This window comes from Capricornis sumatraensis, chromosome 10, assembly GCF_032405125.1.
Source record: "Capricornis sumatraensis isolate serow.1 chromosome 10, serow.2, whole genome shotgun sequence".
In the NCBI taxonomy this organism is placed as follows: Eukaryota; Metazoa; Chordata; class Mammalia; order Artiodactyla; family Bovidae; genus Capricornis; species Capricornis sumatraensis.
The window spans coordinates 31,854,200-31,876,675 of NC_091078.1; the positions used below are offsets into that span (position 1 = coordinate 31,854,200).

At 38.4% G+C, this 22,476-nt stretch overlaps 1 protein-coding gene across 1 annotated transcript in view; it reads right to left on the minus strand.

Annotated features, from left to right (window-relative positions):
- Positions 1–542: 542 nt before the first annotated feature.
- BMS1 (BMS1 ribosome biogenesis factor) overlaps positions 543–22,476 on the minus strand; it is a 30,175-nt gene continuing 8,241 nt past the window's right edge. The window contains exons 8-23 of the mRNA XM_068982312.1: positions 22,213–22,406; positions 21,076–21,209; positions 17,306–18,069; positions 16,992–17,093; positions 15,999–16,156; positions 12,757–12,838; positions 10,826–10,899; positions 9,998–10,174; positions 7,025–7,213; positions 6,756–6,936; positions 6,499–6,557; positions 5,498–5,620; positions 4,378–4,525; positions 3,683–3,858; positions 1,526–1,687; positions 543–991 (exon numbers count right to left, since the gene is read on the minus strand). Coding sequence (XP_068838413.1) covers positions 761–991; positions 1,526–1,687; positions 3,683–3,858; positions 4,378–4,525; positions 5,498–5,620; positions 6,499–6,557; positions 6,756–6,936; positions 7,025–7,213; positions 9,998–10,174; positions 10,826–10,899; positions 12,757–12,838; positions 15,999–16,156; positions 16,992–17,093; positions 17,306–18,069; positions 21,076–21,209; positions 22,213–22,406 — 2,954 coding nt within the window. The 3' untranslated portion in view covers positions 543–760. The remainder of the gene's footprint in view (positions 992–1,525; positions 1,688–3,682; positions 3,859–4,377; positions 4,526–5,497; positions 5,621–6,498; positions 6,558–6,755; positions 6,937–7,024; positions 7,214–9,997; positions 10,175–10,825; positions 10,900–12,756; positions 12,839–15,998; positions 16,157–16,991; positions 17,094–17,305; positions 18,070–21,075; positions 21,210–22,212; positions 22,407–22,476) is intronic.

Below are 22,476 nucleotides of genomic sequence, written 5' to 3' on the forward strand. Positions count from 1 at the left end.
TTTAGTGTTAACTAGCTATTACTGTCTTCCCACATGGCACTAGTGGTAAAGAACCTGCCTGCCAATACAGGAGACATAAGAGATGTGGGTTTGATCCACAAGCCAGGAAGATGCTCTGGAGGAGGGTATGGCAACCCACTCCAGTATTCTTGCCTGGAGATTCCCACGAACAGATGAGCCTTGCGGGCTACTATCCATAGGGTCACAAAGAGCTGGACACGGCTGAAGTGACTGAGTATGCACAGCTGATGCTAACTGCAAAACGTGAAGACGTAAAATGTCCATTAGGATCAATGATCAAAGAACATAACATCTAACAGACAAAAAAACAAAAATTACATATCCGTCTCTAAAATTTTACCTTAATGCTGAGGATTCAAGTTAACATTTTTTCCCTCCTGGAAAACGCATCATGAAGCTGGTTGAAAAAGCAATTATTACGCATTCTTCCTTAATGAAAACTACTCAGGCAAAATTAACAAGAAAATATTTTAATACTTTCGTAGCACAAAATTAAACTGAGACAGGTTAAGAGGAATGTGAGGGGATCTAGAAAACCATAAATTATATAGCTTTACTTTGCCATAACCTAGATGTTGAGAATGAACACGTGTCCTATGAGCAGTATCATTTCTCCTCTTGAAGGCACAGTCTGGGTAATGCACCAAACAAACAGGCTTGTCCAATCCTCTGACCTGTCACTTACAATGTGAAAACATTCATCACTACGGGTTCAAATGACAGTCTATCTGTCTGTAGCTCACTTCAACTGCTCCTCAGGCCCCTTTAGGCTGGACTTCTGATTTCTTCTTTCTTTCTGACCCTGAATTCGGTAGAGCTTCTTCCTGAGGTCCTTCTGTCGCTTCAGTTTCTCTTCTTCCTCCTTCTGCTTCATTTTGAAGTGTTCTTTGTTGTGGAGATGCCGCTGCTCCTTGGCTTTCTTCATCTTCTCACTGTGCACTGTACTCAGAGCATCCAGCAGTGCAAGGATCTGACAAGGACAAAACCCACTGAGCATCAAAATATTCTTACAGCTATAGCATGCTTTCGTTCTAAGTTTCAGGGATCTTAAACATTGCAGCTGACTGTATCAAAATGAGAATCAATTCATTATCCAAATGCATATTAATCTAGTGAAAACTGATCCTGAACTAGGGAATTATAATTTGCATTGAAATATAAGTAGGAGCATACTGACTTAGCAAAATACTTATTTAATAGCCTTGACCATAAAACCACCTTTGTTAATCACTCTATGGATACTCTGTACAGCTGATAAGAGTGATGTGCCAGCTGTGTGCTTCTTATTCCCCATTAAAATGCATAAGGCAGAGCATGACTAAACAAAAGAAGGGAAATGGATTCTGGCCTTTCTTCTAACTTCCAGATCTAGTGCCCTGAGCAAGTCTGGCCCTTATCCTTTCCTCATGTAAAGTGAGAATGCAATAAGAATGCCAAGTGTGTTACTGAGAGCATGATTTTCACGTCTAAATGCAATGTACTAGAAGCCATCCATTGACAGTACCTTCCTTTCATGAGGCTCCCGTATGACAGCTGGTCTCACTCTGTCCTTTGGAGTCTTGCCTGCCTTTGCCTGGGTCTTGGGCTTGCTCTTAAACGGTAGGGCCTTCTGCAAGCCTTTTGGAATGTGCAGTGAATTAAAATGTTTCTTTTGCCTCACAATTGGCTGAAAAAGAAAAAGAAAACAAAGACTATGACATATTTAAATTATGATCTATGCGCACTTAAAATTTGCATGAAATCTTCTCAATGGATTGATTTTTCCACAAATCAGTAATACCTTAGTTTGCTGACCATGAGAAATGAGGACTCAATCATCCATCAAATATAAATCGCTTCAATGAGCATATACAGCTACAGGCAAAACAAAGGAATATATAGAATATATATGGAATACATATTTACAATCCTTCCGAGAAATCAACTGTACAAATTTCTACAGTATGGGCAATGGGATCTTAATAGATTGGATGAAAAGACCCAACCTTTCTGTCAATGGCAAATTTAGGCATTATCTTTGGAGCGCTGAGATGGCTTTTTCTAGCCTGACAAGAATAATCTAGCTTTTCATCTTGACTATCAGGCTCTCTGGATTTAAGGACATAGTTCTTCCTCCAATGAAGAGCCAAAGTGCCCCCACCCCTGATTCTCATTAAGAAGTTTATTCTGTTTCTGATAAAAGGCTGATTTTAAAAAGCGAGATTTAAACGACAAATGAAGGCAAAACTCTCTCTACATTCGATTTTCAAGCTAACCAAATTCTATACTTAAACTGAGATGACCAAAATCCTTAACTGCTTCAAAAGTAGTTAGTAAGCTGACAGTTTTGCCCTAAACCTTTACTAAAGTAGACTACATAGAGAATATTTCTGCAATATCTTTAAATTTATTGTTCAAGACATCGCCCACAGTAATATTCAATACTCTCTGTTTAAAAACCAAAATATTTTAGAATGAAAAGAATTCAGAGAAATATCCTTCTCAAAAATAAGTAAGCTCCACAAACTGGACAACAGGTACTATGTCCTCAAGTATATTTTAAGAGCAATTCATGGCAACATGACTCAAATTTTAGTAACTATTTTACAGAAAAACTAATGCCTGGAAAACTGTTTCTAGCAGAATGATAAACCAATACCCTGAATTACTCACTTATTACACAACAATTAAATATCTACCATTAACACAAACAAATCTTTTCAAATGCCTTGTTAAGCTGTGAACAAAATAATGGACATTCTCAGAGACTAAAACCTGAATGAAAATGGGAATTCAGGCAGGGACTGAGAACTTAAGATTTAAAGGGTAGGATGGGGTGGCGATGGGAGGAAGGCTGAAGAAGGAGGAGACATATGTATACTTAGGGTTGATTCACAATGTTGTGCAGCAGAAACCAACACAACACTGTAATCCTCCAATTTAAAAAAAAAAGCAAAAAAAAAAATTCATTGAGCTGTACACACTTATTATTTGTGTACCTCCTCTCCGTATGTATGTTGAATGTGAAAGTCACTCAGTCGTGTCTGACTCTTTGTGACCCCAAGGACTATAGTCCATGGAATTCTCCAGGCCAGAATATGGGAGTGGGTAGCCTTTCCCTTCTCCAGGGGATCTTCCCAACCCAGGGATCGAAGCCAGGTCTCCCACGCTGCAGGCAGATTCTTTACCAGCTGAGCCACAAGCGAAGCACAAGAATACTGGAGTGGGTAGCCTATCCCTTCCCCAGTGGATCTTGTCGACCCAGGAATTGAACCAGGGATTTCTGCATTGTAGGCGGATTCTTTACCAGCTGAGCTATCAGGGAAGCTGTACGTATGTTAACACTTCAATAAAAGTTTATTAAAACCTTCAAAAATAACCTTCTACATTGTTTCAATGAGAATAAGTATATTAATGTTTTTAAAAGTAATATATGTGTTTAGTGCCAAGAAAAATAGTTCAAATGAGGTATATACAGTGAAAAGTTTAAGTCTCCTTTCCCATACAGAGAAAACCCACTTTTACCACTTTTTCTGTGTTCCTTCCAAAATAGTCTATGAACATAAACAGATTCACTCAAGTTTAATGTTAGACTTTCTACTTGAAAATTCAAACCACAAAAGAACATTACATACAAAGCTTCTGAATGACACGCATCTACAGAACATATGCGCGACTGTACCTTATATAGAGAATCCTTGTTGGCTTTTAGTTTGATGCCATGGGCAAGCCGGAGTTGACCAGTTGTCCGCATTCCTGACCAGGTGTCTTTCTCACCAATTGGTTTTAACAAAGATGTTACTGGGTTATAGAAGGCTGGAACGGAGACAGGATACCAAGTTCTCATGAAGACAATATCTGGAAAGACAGTGTATTTACATTACCATTTTCAGGAGAAGATTCATATCCATCTTAGTACACACAAAAAAACAAAATACTCCAAACTTTTCTAGCTGGTTGCATAGTATTTGAAGAGAAACTGTGCCAAATGAACTACTTTTGAATAGTATAAAAGTTCTCTGGTTGTTGCTGGGCGCAGTGCACAAGATGTTCCAAGTGGGGAGAACTACAGCTGACTCCTGTTTTTCTTTTCTTTGGATGTGTACCATTTTTAAAGTCTTAATTGAATTTGATACAATATTACTTCTGTTTTATGTTTTGGTTTCTTGGCCATGAGGTATGTGGGATCTTAGCTGCACCACCAGGGACTGAACCCACACCCACTGCATTGGAAGGCAAAGTCTTACCCACTGGACCACCAGGAAAGTCCCGACTCCTGTTTCTAAAGGTCTAAACTCCCACCTATAATTCACACTGGCTAGAAATCAATACTGAACAGTAACATGCTGTTAAGAACACACCACAAAGGAGATTTACCACTCATCAGCAATTTATCCTCAAATGTGGCCCGGAAAGCTCCTTCTGGAGCCCGGAGCGCCTTCTTGATCTGTCCCCTTATTCCACTGACCGTTCGAATCACAGCACCTTCAAACTTGGCCACTTCCAAGGCAGAATTAAACATTCCCTATAGATATATACATATATATAAATATTTAAAAAGTATATAGACACAAAGTCAGATATTTTACCTCTTACTTCATAAATATATCCTTGGTTAAAAAACAGACAATAATTCATTGAAGGGTAATAAAACAATCAAAATGTATTTCCCCTCAAAAGTAGAATTACTAGGTCAACAGGAATACAACTTTATTTTTCCTGAAAAAACACTAATTAAGACTCTATTGTGAGCTCATAAATATGCTCATTACTGCTATCTTTGAGAAGAAAGGAACAAATGATGTTTATTGGCTGAACTAGCCTAGATGGCCTTTGCTGTCATCTCACAGGGCTGGACTATACAGCTCATATCCTATTACTTATGTGCACACACTCCAAAAATAAAGAAAGCTAGACAAATAAATGCTGATGGTTGTATATTACCTTAAGAACATTTTATGATCATCTTAACTATATTTTTAATGGAAACAGCCCACTAATGAAATTTCCAATAAATGTTGTTCCAACTACCCTTCCATGTTATACTGCTTGACATAACATCCATTTCTCCATACCCCTGCCAATAAAGTATTTTGAGAACTGCTTTGTCTATTTTTCTACTGATCTCTTTGACAAACTCAAGATTTTCCCCCCTCTCAACACAAACCAAAAAGGTAGGAAACAAAACCTAGTGAATGAGATTACATATTTTCAATATTGGCTCTGTGACAATCTCACAGGGAAATAATAAATAATAGCCTTAACTACTAAATATGTCTATTTTATTTTGCCTTAAGATTTCTGAGAATATTTAAGTAACACAGAGAATAATACAAAGGAGTAAACTAAAAATATAAAAAACCAAGTTTAGAGAAGATTTCAAATACTTTTCTGAAAGCATTAGAACTATATCTTAGACTTAAATGAGAAGTATTTCATGTCTCCTTTAACAATATACACATTAAAAATATTTGAATATATATAGAGATATACAGACCTTAATGAATGAAGTGTTCTTGAAAATTTTATATGGAAAACCAGTTAGTTTTAATTTCTTTACAATTTTTATAGATTTATCCAGATCAAGGACAACTCCTGTGGCAGCTATCCGGAAATCAGGCTAAAAAGGAACCCCCAAAATTTGAATACAGGAAAAATATCAGCAAGAGAAAAACTACATTTCTCTGTAATGCAATAAATTACTGAAGTGCAATTCACTTACAGTCACCTAAGAAAAAGAATATGTGAACATATAAACCAGTATTTTAACAAAAGTTATCTGAAACTATAATACACATAAGCCAAAACTGATGATATCTTGAGCATTTTACTGAGGGTGATTTCATAGTAACACAATTTCACAAAGATGAATAAATGAAAGGGAATATGAAAATTTGGCTACAATGGCTGAAAAATTAAATTTTGGACATTTAGGATGGATTACATTTGCTCATTATTCTGTTTTCTTTGCTATTAAATGAGGCCAATAAAACCTGCTCTGATTGGTCAAATGAAGGCTGTGTGAACATACTTTGCTAAACCAGCATCATTAGGGGTAGTCTAATGTCTAGCTGGTATCCAGTGGAAGTCAGAACCCAGTAGAGTGGTTAGCTCATGGTGAGCACTGCTTAAGTAATTTTAGAAAAATATGTCCATAAAAACATAAAAATATAAAACATTATCAGTACCATTACAATTCTACATCCCTCTTCTCTGCTCCCACACCTTATTAAAAAGACACAGGAAAATTGAAAGCAAAGAGAAGACTGTGTTAGTCGCTCAGTCATGTCCAACTCTTTGTGACCCCATAGACTACAGCCCACCAGGCTCCGCTGTCTGGGATTTTCCAGCAAGAATATTGGGAGTGGGTTGCCATTCCCTGAAGACTATAAATAACAAAAATGAGTAATTTTCAACTTAAAGTTTCAGGTACATATTCATAATCAAGACATTATTTCTCAAACACAATCTATAAGATAAAACATCCAAGATAGTTACCATATTGCCACTGACAGACTGTACTGCCAAGAACCCAGTACCCTGTGGAGTGATAGGACCTTAAAGGAAACAGAAAAAAATAAAAAATACAGTGAATCACACATTCTGGATTCTGTTTCACATATATACTCCAACCCCAGAAAAGAGAAAAATCTTATGAATTGTGATTTCATGAAAGGAAAAAAGCAAAACTATAATGATAAATCCTAAAAGGTCTAAATTAACCTATAAACAAGTCTATTCTAATCTGTTTTTACCCCAAAAGGTTGCTCCACAATGCATGTGCTGTGGGGTATATTTTAGAAGCCTCTGTCTTCCATTGTGGTCTTCAATATAATAAAGTGGGATGGTTTGAAACCTCCTCCACCCTACAGAAAAAATGATTGGATCTCGGGACTTGAGGATTTTCTTATACCAACGATGTTTCTTCAGACGCATCTGAGGGGAGAAGAGATTTCAGTAAGATTATTGCCTCAAGTATGACCAAAGAATCCCCGCTGTTAAGTATGCAGCAAAGGGTACCTACCTGTACATATCCAACATTGCCCTCACTATTGCCCAGACCACCCAAAATAATTGGGTAATGCGGGTCAAAGTTAAGCACAAATTCACAGGGGACATTTTCTATCTCAATTCGGACATACATCCCAGGTCGAAAACCCTCATACTGAACTCTGGCTTCATCATCTTGATCTTCAAATTCTGCCCGGTTAAGCTATATATATATATGAGAGGGGGAAAAAGAAAACAATTAAAAATCCACAAGGCTGTTATTTTTACTAAATGTAAGATTAACATTTAGAAAAAAGCCAATTTCTAAATAAAGGAATCATGAACAGAATTAGTTAGGCTCTATCCTAGTTAAAAATAATATATGTTTTATCTTTATAGTTTGCTGAGGATATGTCCCAACTGTCTTCTTCTCTGGTGCTCCAAGCTATAGTACAGCAAATACTAACAACTCTGAAGGAAGCCTTTAATGCTGGTTGACACACACCCTGAACTTTTCCGTCCACACATTCTCTTTTCACTCTCCAATTATTTCACACTTCTTGTTTCATCAATCAATATCTCCTTCCTCATCCCGATTCTCAACTGTTGACTGTCTCCTAATTCACTCAAAATTTAAGCAATCTAAAAGAACTTCCAACTAGCCCTTCTACCAGGGTTTATACCCATATTCAGCCTTATAGCTCTGCACTATTCAATATGGTGGGAACACATGGCTATTTAAATTGAAATTAATAAAAATTAAATAAAATTTAAGGTCAGTCATTCACAGTAGCCATATTTCAAGTGGTCAGTATCAACATGTGGTATTCCATTATCACAGGAAGCTCTAGTGGGCAGCTGTTAAGAGACTATCCATGCCTCAATTTAATCCCAACCTTTACTTGCACCCTAGATCATGTACTCTTGTGGGACTTTACTCCAACAAATCTTGCCTGTTATTTCTCTCATCTTAAAGCATTTTGACTTCACTTCCTGTAACTACTGCCCCATCTCTCCACTTATCTTTGAAGCAAAATGCCACAGATGTGTTCTAAAGGCTGGTTCCAGTTATGCCACTCCTATCCTCTTAAATGCCCTAAAATTAGACTTTAACCAACACTCCATTGAAATGCTTGTCAAAGTCACTAAAGGCCTCACAATCTAGTGGTCAGTTCTGTCTTCATCAAAATTAATACATCAGCAGGATCTGAAACAATTTATCACTTCCAGATACAGTGGTTTCCAGTGTACCTCATGTCCTCTTAGAGTTCTTCTATCTCCTGAGTGCTGCTCAGTCCCCACTGCTGCTTCATCCTCTCTGCCCAGCCACGCAGAGTACCTGGGGTCAGTCTCAGTCTTCTCCTCTCCTGCCCCTACACTCACTCCCCAGGTCACTCCACCCATCTCATAGCTTTAAAAAGCAACCAGATGCTGAGGACAGCACATCTCAGTCCCTGGCCCCCAACAGCTCTCCTCATTGACCACCTGACACTCCTCTTGTCCAAAAAGTATCTCAAACTTAACCAATCCCAACTTCATCTTCCTTGGTAGACTAACACCAGTGAAAGGCTTTCCTATTTTACTTATGACAACCCAGTCCTTACAGTAAGTCATCCTTATTTCCCCTTGTACATCTCATATTCAAAGTTCTTTATAAATGACTCACAATGTTCCAGGTGATTTTAAACAGAACTAGCCTTACACTTTGGAGAAGGCAATGGCACCCCACTCCAGTACTTTTGCCTGGAGAATTCCATGGATGGAGGAGCCTGGTAGGCTGCAGTCCATGGGGTCGCTAAGAGTCGGACACGAGTGAGCGACTTCGCTTTGACTTTTCACTTTCATGCATTGGAGAAGGAAATGGCAACCCACTCCAGTGTTCTTGCCTGGAGAATCCCAGGGACAGGGGAGCCTGGTGGGCTGCTGTCTATGGGGTCGCACAGGGTCTGACACGACTGAAGCGACCTAGCAGCAGCAGCCTTACACTTACCTAGTCACTTCTATCAAAGGTGAATACACACTAGGAATCACTATGTTAGTTAATGACTAACCATACTTCTTTGACTAAATAAAGGACTAGATTGAGCAAACCCTTCAAGTGCATCTTCAGAAATCACTTACTTTTAAAAATATTTATTTATATGGCTGCACTGGGTCTTAGTTGCAGCATGCAGGCTTAGTTCCCCTGTGGCATGTAGGATTTTTGATTCCTGACCAGGGAGCAAACCTGCAACCCCTGCACTGGAAGATGGATTTTTAACCACTGGACCACCAGAAAAATCCCTAATAAATCATATACTTAATCTGCTTAAGATATATTAAGGTGTGCTCCAATTTACAGGGATTCTTGGTGGCCCCATCTGTCAAAGCATAACTTAAACACTCACCATCAACTATGTACACATCTTTCTGTCTCTAACTTTAGAGTTCATCAACTCAAACAGCCTGCTCAGCATCCCCAGACAGCAGAGAAAGACCATCTCGCTTTCAGCATTCTACATGTTCTCTTTACTTCTGTATCTGACCTTACATTCAAAGTATCCTTTGAACTCTGATCAAGGAGGGTCTTCAGAAAATCTTCCCTGGAGAGCGCTGGTATGTGCATAAGCCACACAAGGCCAAGAATCACATGCCCATTCAAAATATTCAATCATCACTCCAGGAAGCAGTAATCAAAATACTAAGGCAATGCCTGCATGTAAATAAACACACTGTCTCAAATCACTACATTGTGAGATCCTCAAAAATGGAGGCCATGTCTCAGCCATTTCTGCCTCCTCAACATATAATGCTTAGTACAAAATAGATACTAATATAATTCCGGTCAGTGTCTGACTGAAGAAATAATTAGATGACTGCATGAATAAACACACTCATCTGCATCTCGACCTAGGAGTGCAAACAGAGGCTCAGACGCTGGTCAGGGAGCAGAGACCTAAACAAAGTTACATACTCACATCACTACTACAACCTTGAAATGAGGCTGATAGGAACTGAGTTTTCTCACCTGTGCTTGTTTCTGCATTTCTCCTTTAAGATCATCAAAGTATGTGCTTTCTCCTTCGTCATATTCTGCATCAAACATCTCCTTCAATTTTCTCTTTTTTTCTAAATGCTTTTTCTTGGCACTTTCCTCTGCACTGGGGTCAATTTCTTCTTTAATTTCTTCCTCCACATCTTCAATCTTAAATTTCCAGGAGAGTAAATTTCATGAAAATTTGTGGAAACCTTTTCTTTATATATTAAATATTAAGGCAGATTTTAAGAGTTCTATTTGAGCTGCAAAAATCATAGTTATGCTCATCATGAAAACAAAATAAAACAAAGCCTTTGGCTCTAAATAACAGGCACTGCAACAAGAGACATTTAGACAACTACATTACAATTAACTGCAATTCCTTAATATGGCTGGGAATGCCAAACATGAATAAAAGTAACAGCAAGTATCCCCAACCCAAATGCTCCCAGGAACTGTTCTAAAAATATTAGGGAGAACAGGGAATTATTTTTTTTAAAAACAGCACTTAGTGTAAGAAGAGGAAAATGATGACAAATGACAGTGACCCAGGAGCTAAAACTTTCAATGACTGAAGAATCATAACAAGAAGAGATAATAAGTTTCACTCAAAAAACTCAAGGAATCAAGGATAACAAATAAACCAACTTTTTTTACTCTGTTCTCACCCACTTCACTTTTAGGAAGAAATTCATCCAGTATGTAATCTACACAGATAAGCAAGACTTGTGTTTCTCAATATGAGGCCTCCTACAGAACATACCGACCACAGATCAAGGAAGGGCCAGTGGCTGACAGCGAGCCGTGGCCAAGTCATACCTGAGTATCTGGGCCTGGTTTTCCCTTGTGCACGTCCCCGGTTTCCAGGTCTTCAAAGTCACCATAGAGTTCCTCTGGGAAAAGAACATTCAAATGACTCCCCTGCGTGTGACACTCTAGCACCACCTAGCACTAAGTGTTGATTAGTTGAGATGCTCTGCATCTCAAACTTCATTTTCATTGTTCTTATAGCTACATACCCCTAAAGAATCCTGCATTTACACAGCCTTCTTTTTCTTGTCAAATTTTGTATTTCATCACCTATTTAGGTTAAGTAAATGAACTTAATCCACTTTTCCATATTTTACTTCAAAATCCCACTTAGCCAAGAGCTATTTTCCCAGGATTAGTGATAGATATTCTGGAGTAGAGAAGCATACAGAGGTAACAAGCATGGCCATGTACATCAGTCCCCAAACCAAAAGTTCAAAGAGTGACTTGAAAATCCATGTCATGATAACAACACATGTGAAAGAGTCTCAATGTAAGATTAACACAGTACAACCATATGATATGCCTGGGGAAAATCTTGTTGTTGTGTTATTGTTTAGTCACTAAGTTGTGTCTGACTCTTCTGTGACCCCATGGACTGTAGCCCGCAAGGCTCTTCTGTCCATGGGATTTCCCAGGCAAGAATACTGGAGTGGGTTGCCATTTCCTTCTCCAGAAGATCTTCTCAACTCAGGGATCAAAACCAAATCTCCTGCATTAGCAGATGGATTCTTCACCACTGAACCACCAGGGAAGCCCAGGGAAAATCTTAGATTACATAAAACACAGCATTGAGAGTAACAGTAGTAACCAAAAGGATATCAAGCCCAGAAGAAGTGTTCATCTATTCATTTTTAGAGCTCTAAGTTTAGTTATGGATCCTACCCTTAAAAGAAACAGAGAAGTTAAACTTTGGGAGGCATCATTTGGAAAGGTATCAAAATATTTTCATGTAACATAAAGCAAAAGGACCAGAAGAGATACAAAAGATGGGAAGATTTCATTTGTAATAAAAATAAAAAAGGATAAAATACTTAGGACTAATCTAAACAAGAAATGTGCTGGAACTTCATTTTACAAATGCTAAAAGTTTTAATATGCTTTTTAAAGGACACATGGAATAACCTTAGCTGATGCTTTTAAGTGTTTCACATACTAGGCACTGCTCTAAGTTAAGTTCCTTAACTACCTTCTTCAACATGGCTCAACGAAGAAGGTATTATCTACTGAACAAATAGACTACTATGTGTTTGGAAAGGAAGATTCAGTATCATGAAGATTCTAATTCTCTTGTTTACACAGTTACAATGAAAATAATCACCAAGGCTTTCTAGTCTCAAAAAGATGGTATAGACATATTTCCTCCTGACTGTGTATAACCATCAACTCCAGAAATGATGCAAGAGCACAAGGGATAACCAAAGGAGAACTCTCAAAGGTGGAAAGACAAAGATGGGTTGGTAAGGGTCCCCAGGACCAGAGGAATGACATAGTGGCCTGCGTCTCCCTATACCACAACCCACAGGAAAGCAACTTAATGCCAGTGTTTCCCAACTCCCAAGCAGCAAGAGAAGGCAGCCCAGACAGGCTCATTCTTGCCTCAGACTGAACTAGATCTCAATAGCAATCCAGGTAAATCAGGAATCCCACTGACAGTAAGTGATGAGGGAAAGTGCTCACTTTCCCAAAGAGCTTGAATCTCCTTTCCTCCACCGTGATACACCAGGTGCCCAAGGGTTATCAGCAAGGGGGAATTCCATTGGCCATGAGACTCTCCTCTTCCACCTTAGACACAATATGCATCCAGGCAGAACCAAGCAAAAGAGATGCCCAAAGCATTTCACAATTTACTAGCATCTTCAACTTGACTATTAAAGATATGGAAGAAAATAAGATATAGAGAAGGCAGTCTTCTCTGAAGAATACAGTACTTTACTTACCATCTTCTGCTAAGATCTTGGCTGCATCTTTATCCTCTTCCCACTTCCCAGTCACGAAGCAATCTCTGATACTGTTCATAACCTTATACAGAAAAGTCAGCACTCAGTTGACAGGCTCCAATCATTCAATAAATAACCACTTTTAGAAACAGTAGCTGACAATTTGCCTTTAAATATTTTTCAAGATACTTCTATAGATATATTCATTTTAATTCTATGGATATTTTCATTCCAAACTTTGACACAGATAGTATAATAACAGAGATAAAAACATATATATCATAGCATTAACAGTGGATAGGGAAATACTATCTGCCTAGTGACTTCATAAGTAAACAATCAGACATTTAACAATTCATTCATCTGTACTTATCATTGCTGTTTGAAAACTTAATTCCTCTAGCCAATACTCTAACAAAGACAAAATATCTGTATGAGTACAACACTGCAAAGAAGTACTGAGGCGCCCAGTCCCAGATCTGCTAGATCATCCAGTACACACATGGAGTGGATGCTAGGTGCACTTCTCAAATACAGACTAAAACTTGTACACAACTCTGTGTTTCAGAGTGCTTCCTAGGGAACCTGACCTAAGACAGCACACGTCCCTCACTGTCAAGGGCTCAAATCTTCACATAACATTTTGATCATGATTTATGTTTTTCATATATAACCCCACTCTCTAAGAGGAGCCTTGGGGGACTTCCCTGGTAGTTCAGTGGTCAAGACTCTGCACTTCTACTGCAAGGGGTACAGGTTCAATCCTTGATCAAGTAACTAAGATCCCACGTGCCACATGGAGTGGTGCCCTCCAAAAAAAAAGAAAAAGTAGCCCCAAAGCTAGTATGATTACAATGGTTGCAAAAGCAAGTCTGTGCATTCACTCATCCCTTCATATCTACAATCACTCACTAATTACTACTGAACATCTGTTCTATGCCAAGAAGCTTTGCTGGCACTGAATGACAAACTGTTCTAAGAAGATCCTCGCTGTCATGAAGCTTAACAACTGACTTATGGAAACCAGGGATCAAATAAATCTTCAAAAACAGACCCTCCATGATAAAAAACACGCAACAACTTAGACAGGAACTTCCTAAATCTGATAAAGGGCATCCACAGCTAACACCATATAAACAATGAAAGACTGAGGAAACTTTCCCTCTAAGATCAGGAGTAAGATAAGGATGTCTCCTCTCACCACTTCTATCCAACATTGTACTAGATGTTCTAGTCAGGGCCATTAGGCAAGAAATTTAAATAAAAGGAATCCAGTTCAGAAAGAATAACTATTTCTATTCGCAGGTGGTATGATCTTACATATGCAAAACCCTGAGGAATCCATAGAAAAACTATCAGCACTGCAACCACTGAGACCTCGTGCTCTAGAGCCTGCACACCACAACAAAGATCCCACATGCTATAATTAAGACCAGATGCAGCCAAATAAATAAATATTTTTTTAAAAAAAGAACACTAGGAATAAATTCAACAGAAGTGCAAAGCTGATACTCTGATAACTACAAAACATTATTGACAGAAAATATTTAAATAAATGGAAAGGCATCCTATGTTAACACATTAGAAGACAATATTGTTAAGGTATTGATACTACCCAAAATACAGATTGAAAGCAATTCTTATCAGAATTCCAGCTGGTTTCTTTGTAGAAATGGAAAAGTTGATTCTAACATTCAGAAAATCCAAAGGTTGCAGTAAAGAAAAAATATTCTTGAAAAAGAATGAAGTCAGGAGATTCACTTCCTAATTTCAAAGCTTACAATGAAAAAAATACTATGATACTAGCACAAGGATAGCTGTAAAGATAAATGGAATAGAATTAAGAATTCACAAATAACCCCATGCATCTAAGATCAAGTGATTTTCACCCAGGGTTTTAGGACAAGTCACTGGAGGAGAGAACAGACTTTTCAACAGATGGGGCTAGGACAGCTAGATATTCACATGCAAAAGAATGAAGATGGGCTCATCTCACACCAAATTCAAAAATTAATTCAAAATGTATCAAAGACTTAAATGTAACAGTTAAACTATAAAACTCTAACACAAAATCACAGGAGTCAATTTTTATGATTCTGGATTTGACAGTGGTTTCTTAGATATGATACCAAACAAGCAACAAGAAAAACACATTGAGATGTGTTGTCCAGAGGGTAGCTATAACATGTGGTTATTTAAATTCTAATTAAGATCAAACAAAACAAACAAAATTTTGGCTCTTCTGTCTCAGTAGCCACATTTAAAGTGCTTAATAGCCATAAGTAGCAACATAGGATGGTTCTTCGCAGATCATTTTATTATCCCTCTTCTGTAGAGAAGAGTGGACTGTGACTAGGACGGACACATGGTGGTTACAGAGGTACTCACCCAGTCAGCCATTAAGTCAAACAATTACTTTATGTGGTTTTTCTATAATCTGTATTAAATTTTGCCCCCCCTCCAAAAAAGCATTATATAAAATAAATTAAAACAGATAATTGATAGTGACTGGCCCACCCTGACATGTCAACTAAACTGAATGATCAAAAGAAGCCAGCCGTGGAAAGGTCAGAAGAACATTCCAGAACAGAAAATAGAAGGCAAGAGGTCTAAGATGGGATTAAACCTTGAAAGTCTGAGAACTGAATGAATTCTGTGACTAGACAGTGATGAGTGGGAGATGAAAATTTACCAGTGTTATGGATATCTGTTTCCTGACAAATAGCAGAAATTCTAAAATGTTAACTCAGGGATATTATATATCTCCTAGTTATAAAACACAAAATACCTCACATGTATGAAAACCTACATGCAACACTTCAAAATAAAGATTAATAATACTATCCACACTAAGAGCTAACCATTCTCCTTTGTTCCATTAATACATGTATATGGTCTGACTTAAACTCAGAACATATTATTGCTTACTACTACTACTACTACTACTACTACTACTACTACTACTACTACGTCGCTTCAGTCATGTCCAACTCTGTAAGACCCCATAGACGGCAGCCCACCAGGCTCCCCTGTCCCTGGGATTCTCCAGGCAAGAACACTGGAGTGGGTTGCCATTTGCTTAGAATGCATGAAATACTCATTCCAATATCTGGAGAAATGTCCTCTGTTATGTTATAAAAATAAGCCTAATAAAAGGTAGGCAATTTTGAAATTATATAATCTTTTAGAACAATTCCTGAATTCTCCCATAAGTTAAATATGCTATTCATATTCAGCCTTACCTCCTCTAAATCCCAATCATGGGGCGCCTCTACATGAAATCTGGAGCAGTCCAAAGAGTCAGCCTTGTGCTTACACTCGCTGGCAGGCTGGCTGACACGAAACAACCCTCCAAGCTCTTCCCCATTATCACCATCTTCTTCTTCATTATCCTCTGTCACTAAAGAAATCACCATGATAGAAAGGTGAGAACAAATCTACCCACTAGAGGGCCTGGCACTGAGGCTCCCTCTTTGCAGTAGATATGGTGATGCCCCTAAGCACATCAGCCACAGACACAGCAAGGCCAGGAAACTACTGCTCAGCATGTAGGATGGAGGGAGAATACTGATGGGGGCAGGGAGGGGACGTTTAAAGACAGAGCTTTCAAATATCATAAAGAGTTTCTCTCTAAGAGTGTTGAGTCTCTAATCACTAAGATTACTCAGGCAAAACTTTACAGAAATTCTTAAACACCAACCCAACTCAGAGCTCCTAGGTCACACATACTCCTTGGCTTTGTTCTAATCATACAGTAAATAGGAACTGCAATATCAGGTTCACCACTCTGTCTTTTGCATTACTGAGTCAAGCTCTTTCCATAAAGAACATACATACAAATTAGTAAAATATAAAATCAGAGAAGGGTAAAAGGAAAAAACAGAATGAGTTATACAGAGCACTCATTCTCAGAGAGAAAAAAACACCTTTAGAGGCAGAATTTTTTCTGATACTAAATTCTACAAAAAAAATTCCCTTGAAGGATTTTCTACAGGGGGTACAAAATGACATAACAGAAGAGTATTCTTATCAAAAGTTTTGTTTTCTGGCAAACCCATAAATCTACTTTGTATAACTGATTTACAGTCCTCATCAGCTGAAGATTAAAAACATCTGCCAAACAAAATATGACAGCCAGGAATATCTATGGATGTCAAAAGTATGACAGAAATCCTCTAACCAATCTCATCTCCTTTTCAGAAAACAGTTTAAGAAATTAGAATGAGCTCTTTCACCTGTCCCATAAATAAGCTTTCGAAGGTTTGGAGTTGTTTGCTGCTGCCTCAGAAAGGCCTCAGCTGCCTTCCTGGAAAGGTCTTCCTTCCACTTGAGGGCACCTGAAAAGACAACACAGACATCAGTTAAGTCTGTTTATCTGTCCCTATGCTTCAAGCTCATTGCTCATTCATCCTGAAAACCTTTTATGAGTTATAATATTTGAACAGATAACAAAATCTCCAAAACAGCAGAAACTCAAATGTAGACATTCTATCTGTAGAACCTTTTCAGTGCCAAGTTTACAAGGGCAGTTAAATAAATTTAAGCATACCTGAAGTTTCTGTGGAATAGTTATTTTCTTCCTTATAATCTTCTTCTTCTTTGAGTAAGTCTTCTATATCACTGGTCTCATCAATTAAGTTCCCTGACCCCAGTTTCTGACTACTGACCACTTGAGAAGGTTTTGGAAACTTTTTCCTAATAGCCTCTTCATTTTCTGAATCCTCCTCCTCTGTACTGAGAGAGGAATTTCCTTCAGGTTCATCTTCAGATGCAAACGCCTCTTCAGCTGTGCAATGACCTGAATCTGAAGTGGTGAAAGTTGCTTTTTTCCTCGTCAAAGACTTCTCCATGTTCAAACTATCACTTGAATCATCAGTTTGTAACAGTTCTGGCTTACCACCTTCTCTAACAGCCTTAGATTCTAAAATATCCCTCTCCTCCTCTGCAGTGGAATCCTCTTCTTCACTGCTTTCATCAGCTTCCTCTGCTTCTTCTTCCACTGAGCTCCTCTCAAGGTCATCATCACTGTCAGCAAACGCTGGCAAATCCACCTCAAAGTCTTCTTCCATCTCAAGTTTTTGCCGTTTTATTCCTTTACGAGACATATACTGTTTATCAGTCACTTCAGCATCTGGCCCCTCTTCTGTTTCATCATCACTACAGCTATTTTCCAATCTGTCACCTTCAGACAGTTCATCATCTTCATCATCACTATCTCCAGACTCATCTTCCTCTTCATCTCCAAAAATGGCTTTCCGACGCACTCGACCAGTTTTCAAATCCACCTGCTTTTCCTCTTTTGGCATCCACTGCCTATATGAACAAAAAAATGCAAAATAATTCTATTTGTACAATAACCAGCTAAGCCAGCAAGTCAATAAACATGCAAAGAAACAGAAAAAAATGTCAAGAAATGGTTTTAATGATACAACATATAAAGGAATGATTTGATAAATACTGGAATAGTTATAGTCATATGCAAATTCGTGTATATTTATGCAGTAGCACTCTTCAAAAGAACTTACAGAGAAAATAGAGAAATAACATTAAAAAAAAAAAGTCTAATTTTATAAAGAAATGGCTCAAAAGGGAAGTGGCTGCTTAATAGATCTTTTAGAAAACCCATTATTTCCAAGCTTGAAACAGATGATCCTCAGGGAAATAACTGACTCCAGGTCCAAGGCAGGGAAAGTACCAAGCAAGCCTGAAATATCCTATTATTAGAAAGCAAGACGTGCTCTGGCACTAACAGGAACATGCCAAAAGGATACAGAAGACAGACTGAAGGGACAATAAAGGCATCACAAGCAATAATGATAGTAATCGCATAATAACAAGTAGATTTTTTTCTTGGGGGACTGCCCCCACAGGTTGAGGGATCTTAAGTTTCCAAACCAGGGATCAAACCCAGGCCCCAGCAGTAAAAGCACCGAGTCCTAACCACTGGACTGCTGGGAAATTCCCCTTTGAAACCCCATTATTCAATTGTGATACTAAAATAAAAAGGTGAAAGTTCTGTGTCAAAGAATGCCAGCTAAAAAACATAGAAGCAGTAACAGATGACAAATACTGCCATTTTGAAAATACCAACACAATAATTGATAAAGAAGAATCTGGGGTAAGAAATAAAAAACTATCAAACTATTTAATGTAGCAGCATTATATAAAACTGTGAAAAAAATCAATTAGAAAAATATTAAAAATTGTACTAAAGGAAAATAACAAAATGATGACTATATAAACAGAATGTGTAGAAAAAGCAAAAGCTTACAATTAGATACAAGAATTTTACATGTTTTATAACTAACTGTAACTATCTTAAAGTATCCATGTACACAAGAATGATCAGAGGAATATTCAAAAATGGTAATAGATAATAATCATCATCATAATAACAGGGATCTTTTAGTGATCCTTCTTATCTGTCAGGCACCATGCTAAGTGGTCCATGAGCACTGTTGTGTTTAATCATCATAACTCCTATGAGATATTAGGAGACTGATTTCCCCAAACTGGCAGACTCACTGAATTTAACTACCACAATATACCTGTGGTGTTGGAGAAGACTCTGAGAGTCCCTTGGACTGCAAGGAGATCCAACCAGTCTATCCTAAAGGAGATCAGTCCTGGGTGTTCACTGGAAGGACTGATGCTAAAGCTGAAACTCCAATACTTTGGCCACCTCATGCGAAGAGTTGACTCATTTGAAAAGACTCTGATGCTGGGAGGGATGGGGGCAGGAGGAGAAGGGGATGACAGAGGATGAGATGACTCGATGGACATGAGTTTGAGTAAACTCTGGGAGTTGGTGATGGACAGGGAGGCCTGATGTGCTGTGATTCATGGGGTTGCAAAGAGTCAGACACGACTGAGCGACTGAACTGAACTGAGTTAGAGGGCAGCTGATGATCTTTTTCTAAAAATGCTTTCCTGTTTTTTTTTTTTTGTGTATATATATATATATATATATATATATATATATAAAATAAGTTATAAAGTAGATAATCTCAATCATTTTCAGCCTAATTTTTATTAGCAGTCATAAGTCACTATTACTTCAGTTCAGTTCAGTCCAGTTCCTCAGTCGTGTCCAACTCTTTGCGACCCCATGAATCGCAGCATGCCAGGCTTCCCTGTCCACCACCAACTCCCAGAGTTCACCCAAACTCATGTCCATCGAGTCGGTGACGCCATCCAGCCATCTCATCCTCTGTCGTCCCCTTCTCCTTCTGTCCCCAACCCCTCCCAGCATCAGGGTCTTTTCAATGAGTCAACTCTTCGCATGAGGTGGCCAAAGTATTGGAGTTTCAGCCTCAATATCCATCATTCCAATGAACACCCAGGGCTGATCTCCTGTAGGATGGACTGGTTGGGTCTGCTTGCAGTCCAAGGGACTCTCAAGAGTCTTCTTCAACACCACAGTTCAAAAGAATCAATTCTTCGGCGCTCAGCTTTCTTCACAGTCCAACTCTCACATCCATACATGACCACAGGAAAAACCATAGCCTTGACTAGACGGACCTTTGTTGGCAAAGTAATATCTCTGCTTTTGAATATGTTATCTAGGTTGGTCATAACTTTCCTTCCAAGGAGTAAGCATCTTTTAATTTCATGGCTGCAATCACCATTTCGGAGCCCCCCAAAATAAAGTCTGACACTGTTTCCACTGTTTCCCCTGTTTCCCCATCTACATCCCATGAAGTGATGGGGCCAGATGCCATGATCTTAGTTTTTTGAATGTTGAGCTTTAAGCCAACTTTTTCACTCTCCTCTTTCACTTTCATCAAGAGGCTTTTTAGTTCCTCTTCACTTTCTGCCTTATATACAACCAAAATACCCACTATGTATAGATATATACAAATTCCCAACCCAGACTGAAAATAATTCACATAAGTCAGATATTACTCCAAATCAACCCACAGGAGATATTACAATACAATCTAAGTAAAAATTTTAGAGACAAGGCATGTGGTTTCTAGACAGAGACCTGAACTCTGCCTGTTATTTTGGCCAATTAAAGTCAAGTGGCTTCAGGACTCCTAAGAAATAAAAGCAACCCATGGAAAAGTCTTTGTAGTGTTTGAGAAGTATTCTGAGTCTGTGAAAACTGAATCCTTCATATAATTTCAAGAAAATATCTCCATGTATCGTCATATAAGTGAAGAGCCCTCAGAAACAGAAGCACATACAAAGCAAAGCACGACCAAACCACTAGGAAAGATTCCCACCAAAATGTTTTATGACGGCAAAATGATGTATGATATAATCTTACATAAGTTTTCTTTTTTAATATTAAGAATAGAAAAACAGCACACTTACCCTTGATTGTCTATATCTTCTGACCCCAGTGGTTTGGAATCAGTAAACAGTGTCACTCTACTTGAAGCCATCTTGGCATCAATAGTGGAATGGGTAGAAATGAGACTCTGGACCAGTTCATGAGTGGGCCTCACCTCCTCCTGTCAAGGTCACCAAGAAAGGGAAAGTGAGGAACGCACAAGGATTCTGAAGAAAACACACTGGTTTCAATCATTTCTCAAAATTACCTTAAACACAGTTTCTGAGAACCTTTCTTACTGCCTCAAACAAACAAAAAAGAAGAATTTCTACAACAAAGCCTACAACTGACCTCTGTCCTCATTAAACTCTTCCAAAGTTCATGGAGTAAATCATCTGATAACCTGAATACTGTGTTGTCAATGCTACAGAAAGCAATTATAGAAAAATCTCATTTCAGAACAGTCAAAGAAATAAAAATTTGGAGTCTAGTTTTTAAAAAATGTATTATCTTCTGATACAAACACTGCACTTCAAGGAATTTACTACATAACAAGATCCCTCCCAGTGAGCAAAGCTGCATGTGTGAGGGCACTCACTATAGCACTCAACTGCTCAAACTAGGGGGACACTGGGACTGAGCCCCATAGTCCTCCAATGATTGGTTCAGGAAACAAAGTTTATCTATACAATGAAATACAACACGGCTATGAAAAGCCTGAAGCAAATATGGGGGAAAACAGATTCACATATTCTTAGGTGCTTCCCAGAAGTTGCAAAAGCATTTACAGTCAGCATATAACAAATACTATCTCTGTCTCTAACACACAAATACTATGTATATGATATCTGCATATAATCATCTAGAATATAATCTAAGTAAATATGTATATGTTTAGAGAAAAACAGAAAGAAAAGAGAATGACCAAAGAGAGCTGGAGAAATGGGAAGTACAGGCACCAAACTGCTTCCAAAGCTCACACTGGGTGACATGGGATCCCTGGTGTGTCTCAGCAGCAGGGATGTATGGAGAACATGACTTTCCCTTTCTGCTTGTTGTACTTACATATTCTGAACATTTACAACATGCACTGTGGCCTTTACCATAGATATGATTAAAGATAAAAAGCTTTGTTAAATAAAAGCTGACTACATTACTTCCCATGACTTCCCTCTCACCGATTCCTGGAAGCCATGGCTGCCCCCAAGGTCCACATAGACAGCATCTTTGTCATACAGCACACCACCAACTCCAGAGAGAGGTGCATACACCAACTTCTCCTTCTCATTTAAACAGCGCTTCTTTTGTTGTTCAGGTAGCGCACAAGGGTCTGGGAGGAAACTGACGTCACTCACAGCAAAATCTCCTACACCTGGAAGACAGACACAGAAAGTCGGCGTTCGCTGACAAGTGACTGGTGGCAGAAATGACACAGACAGAAG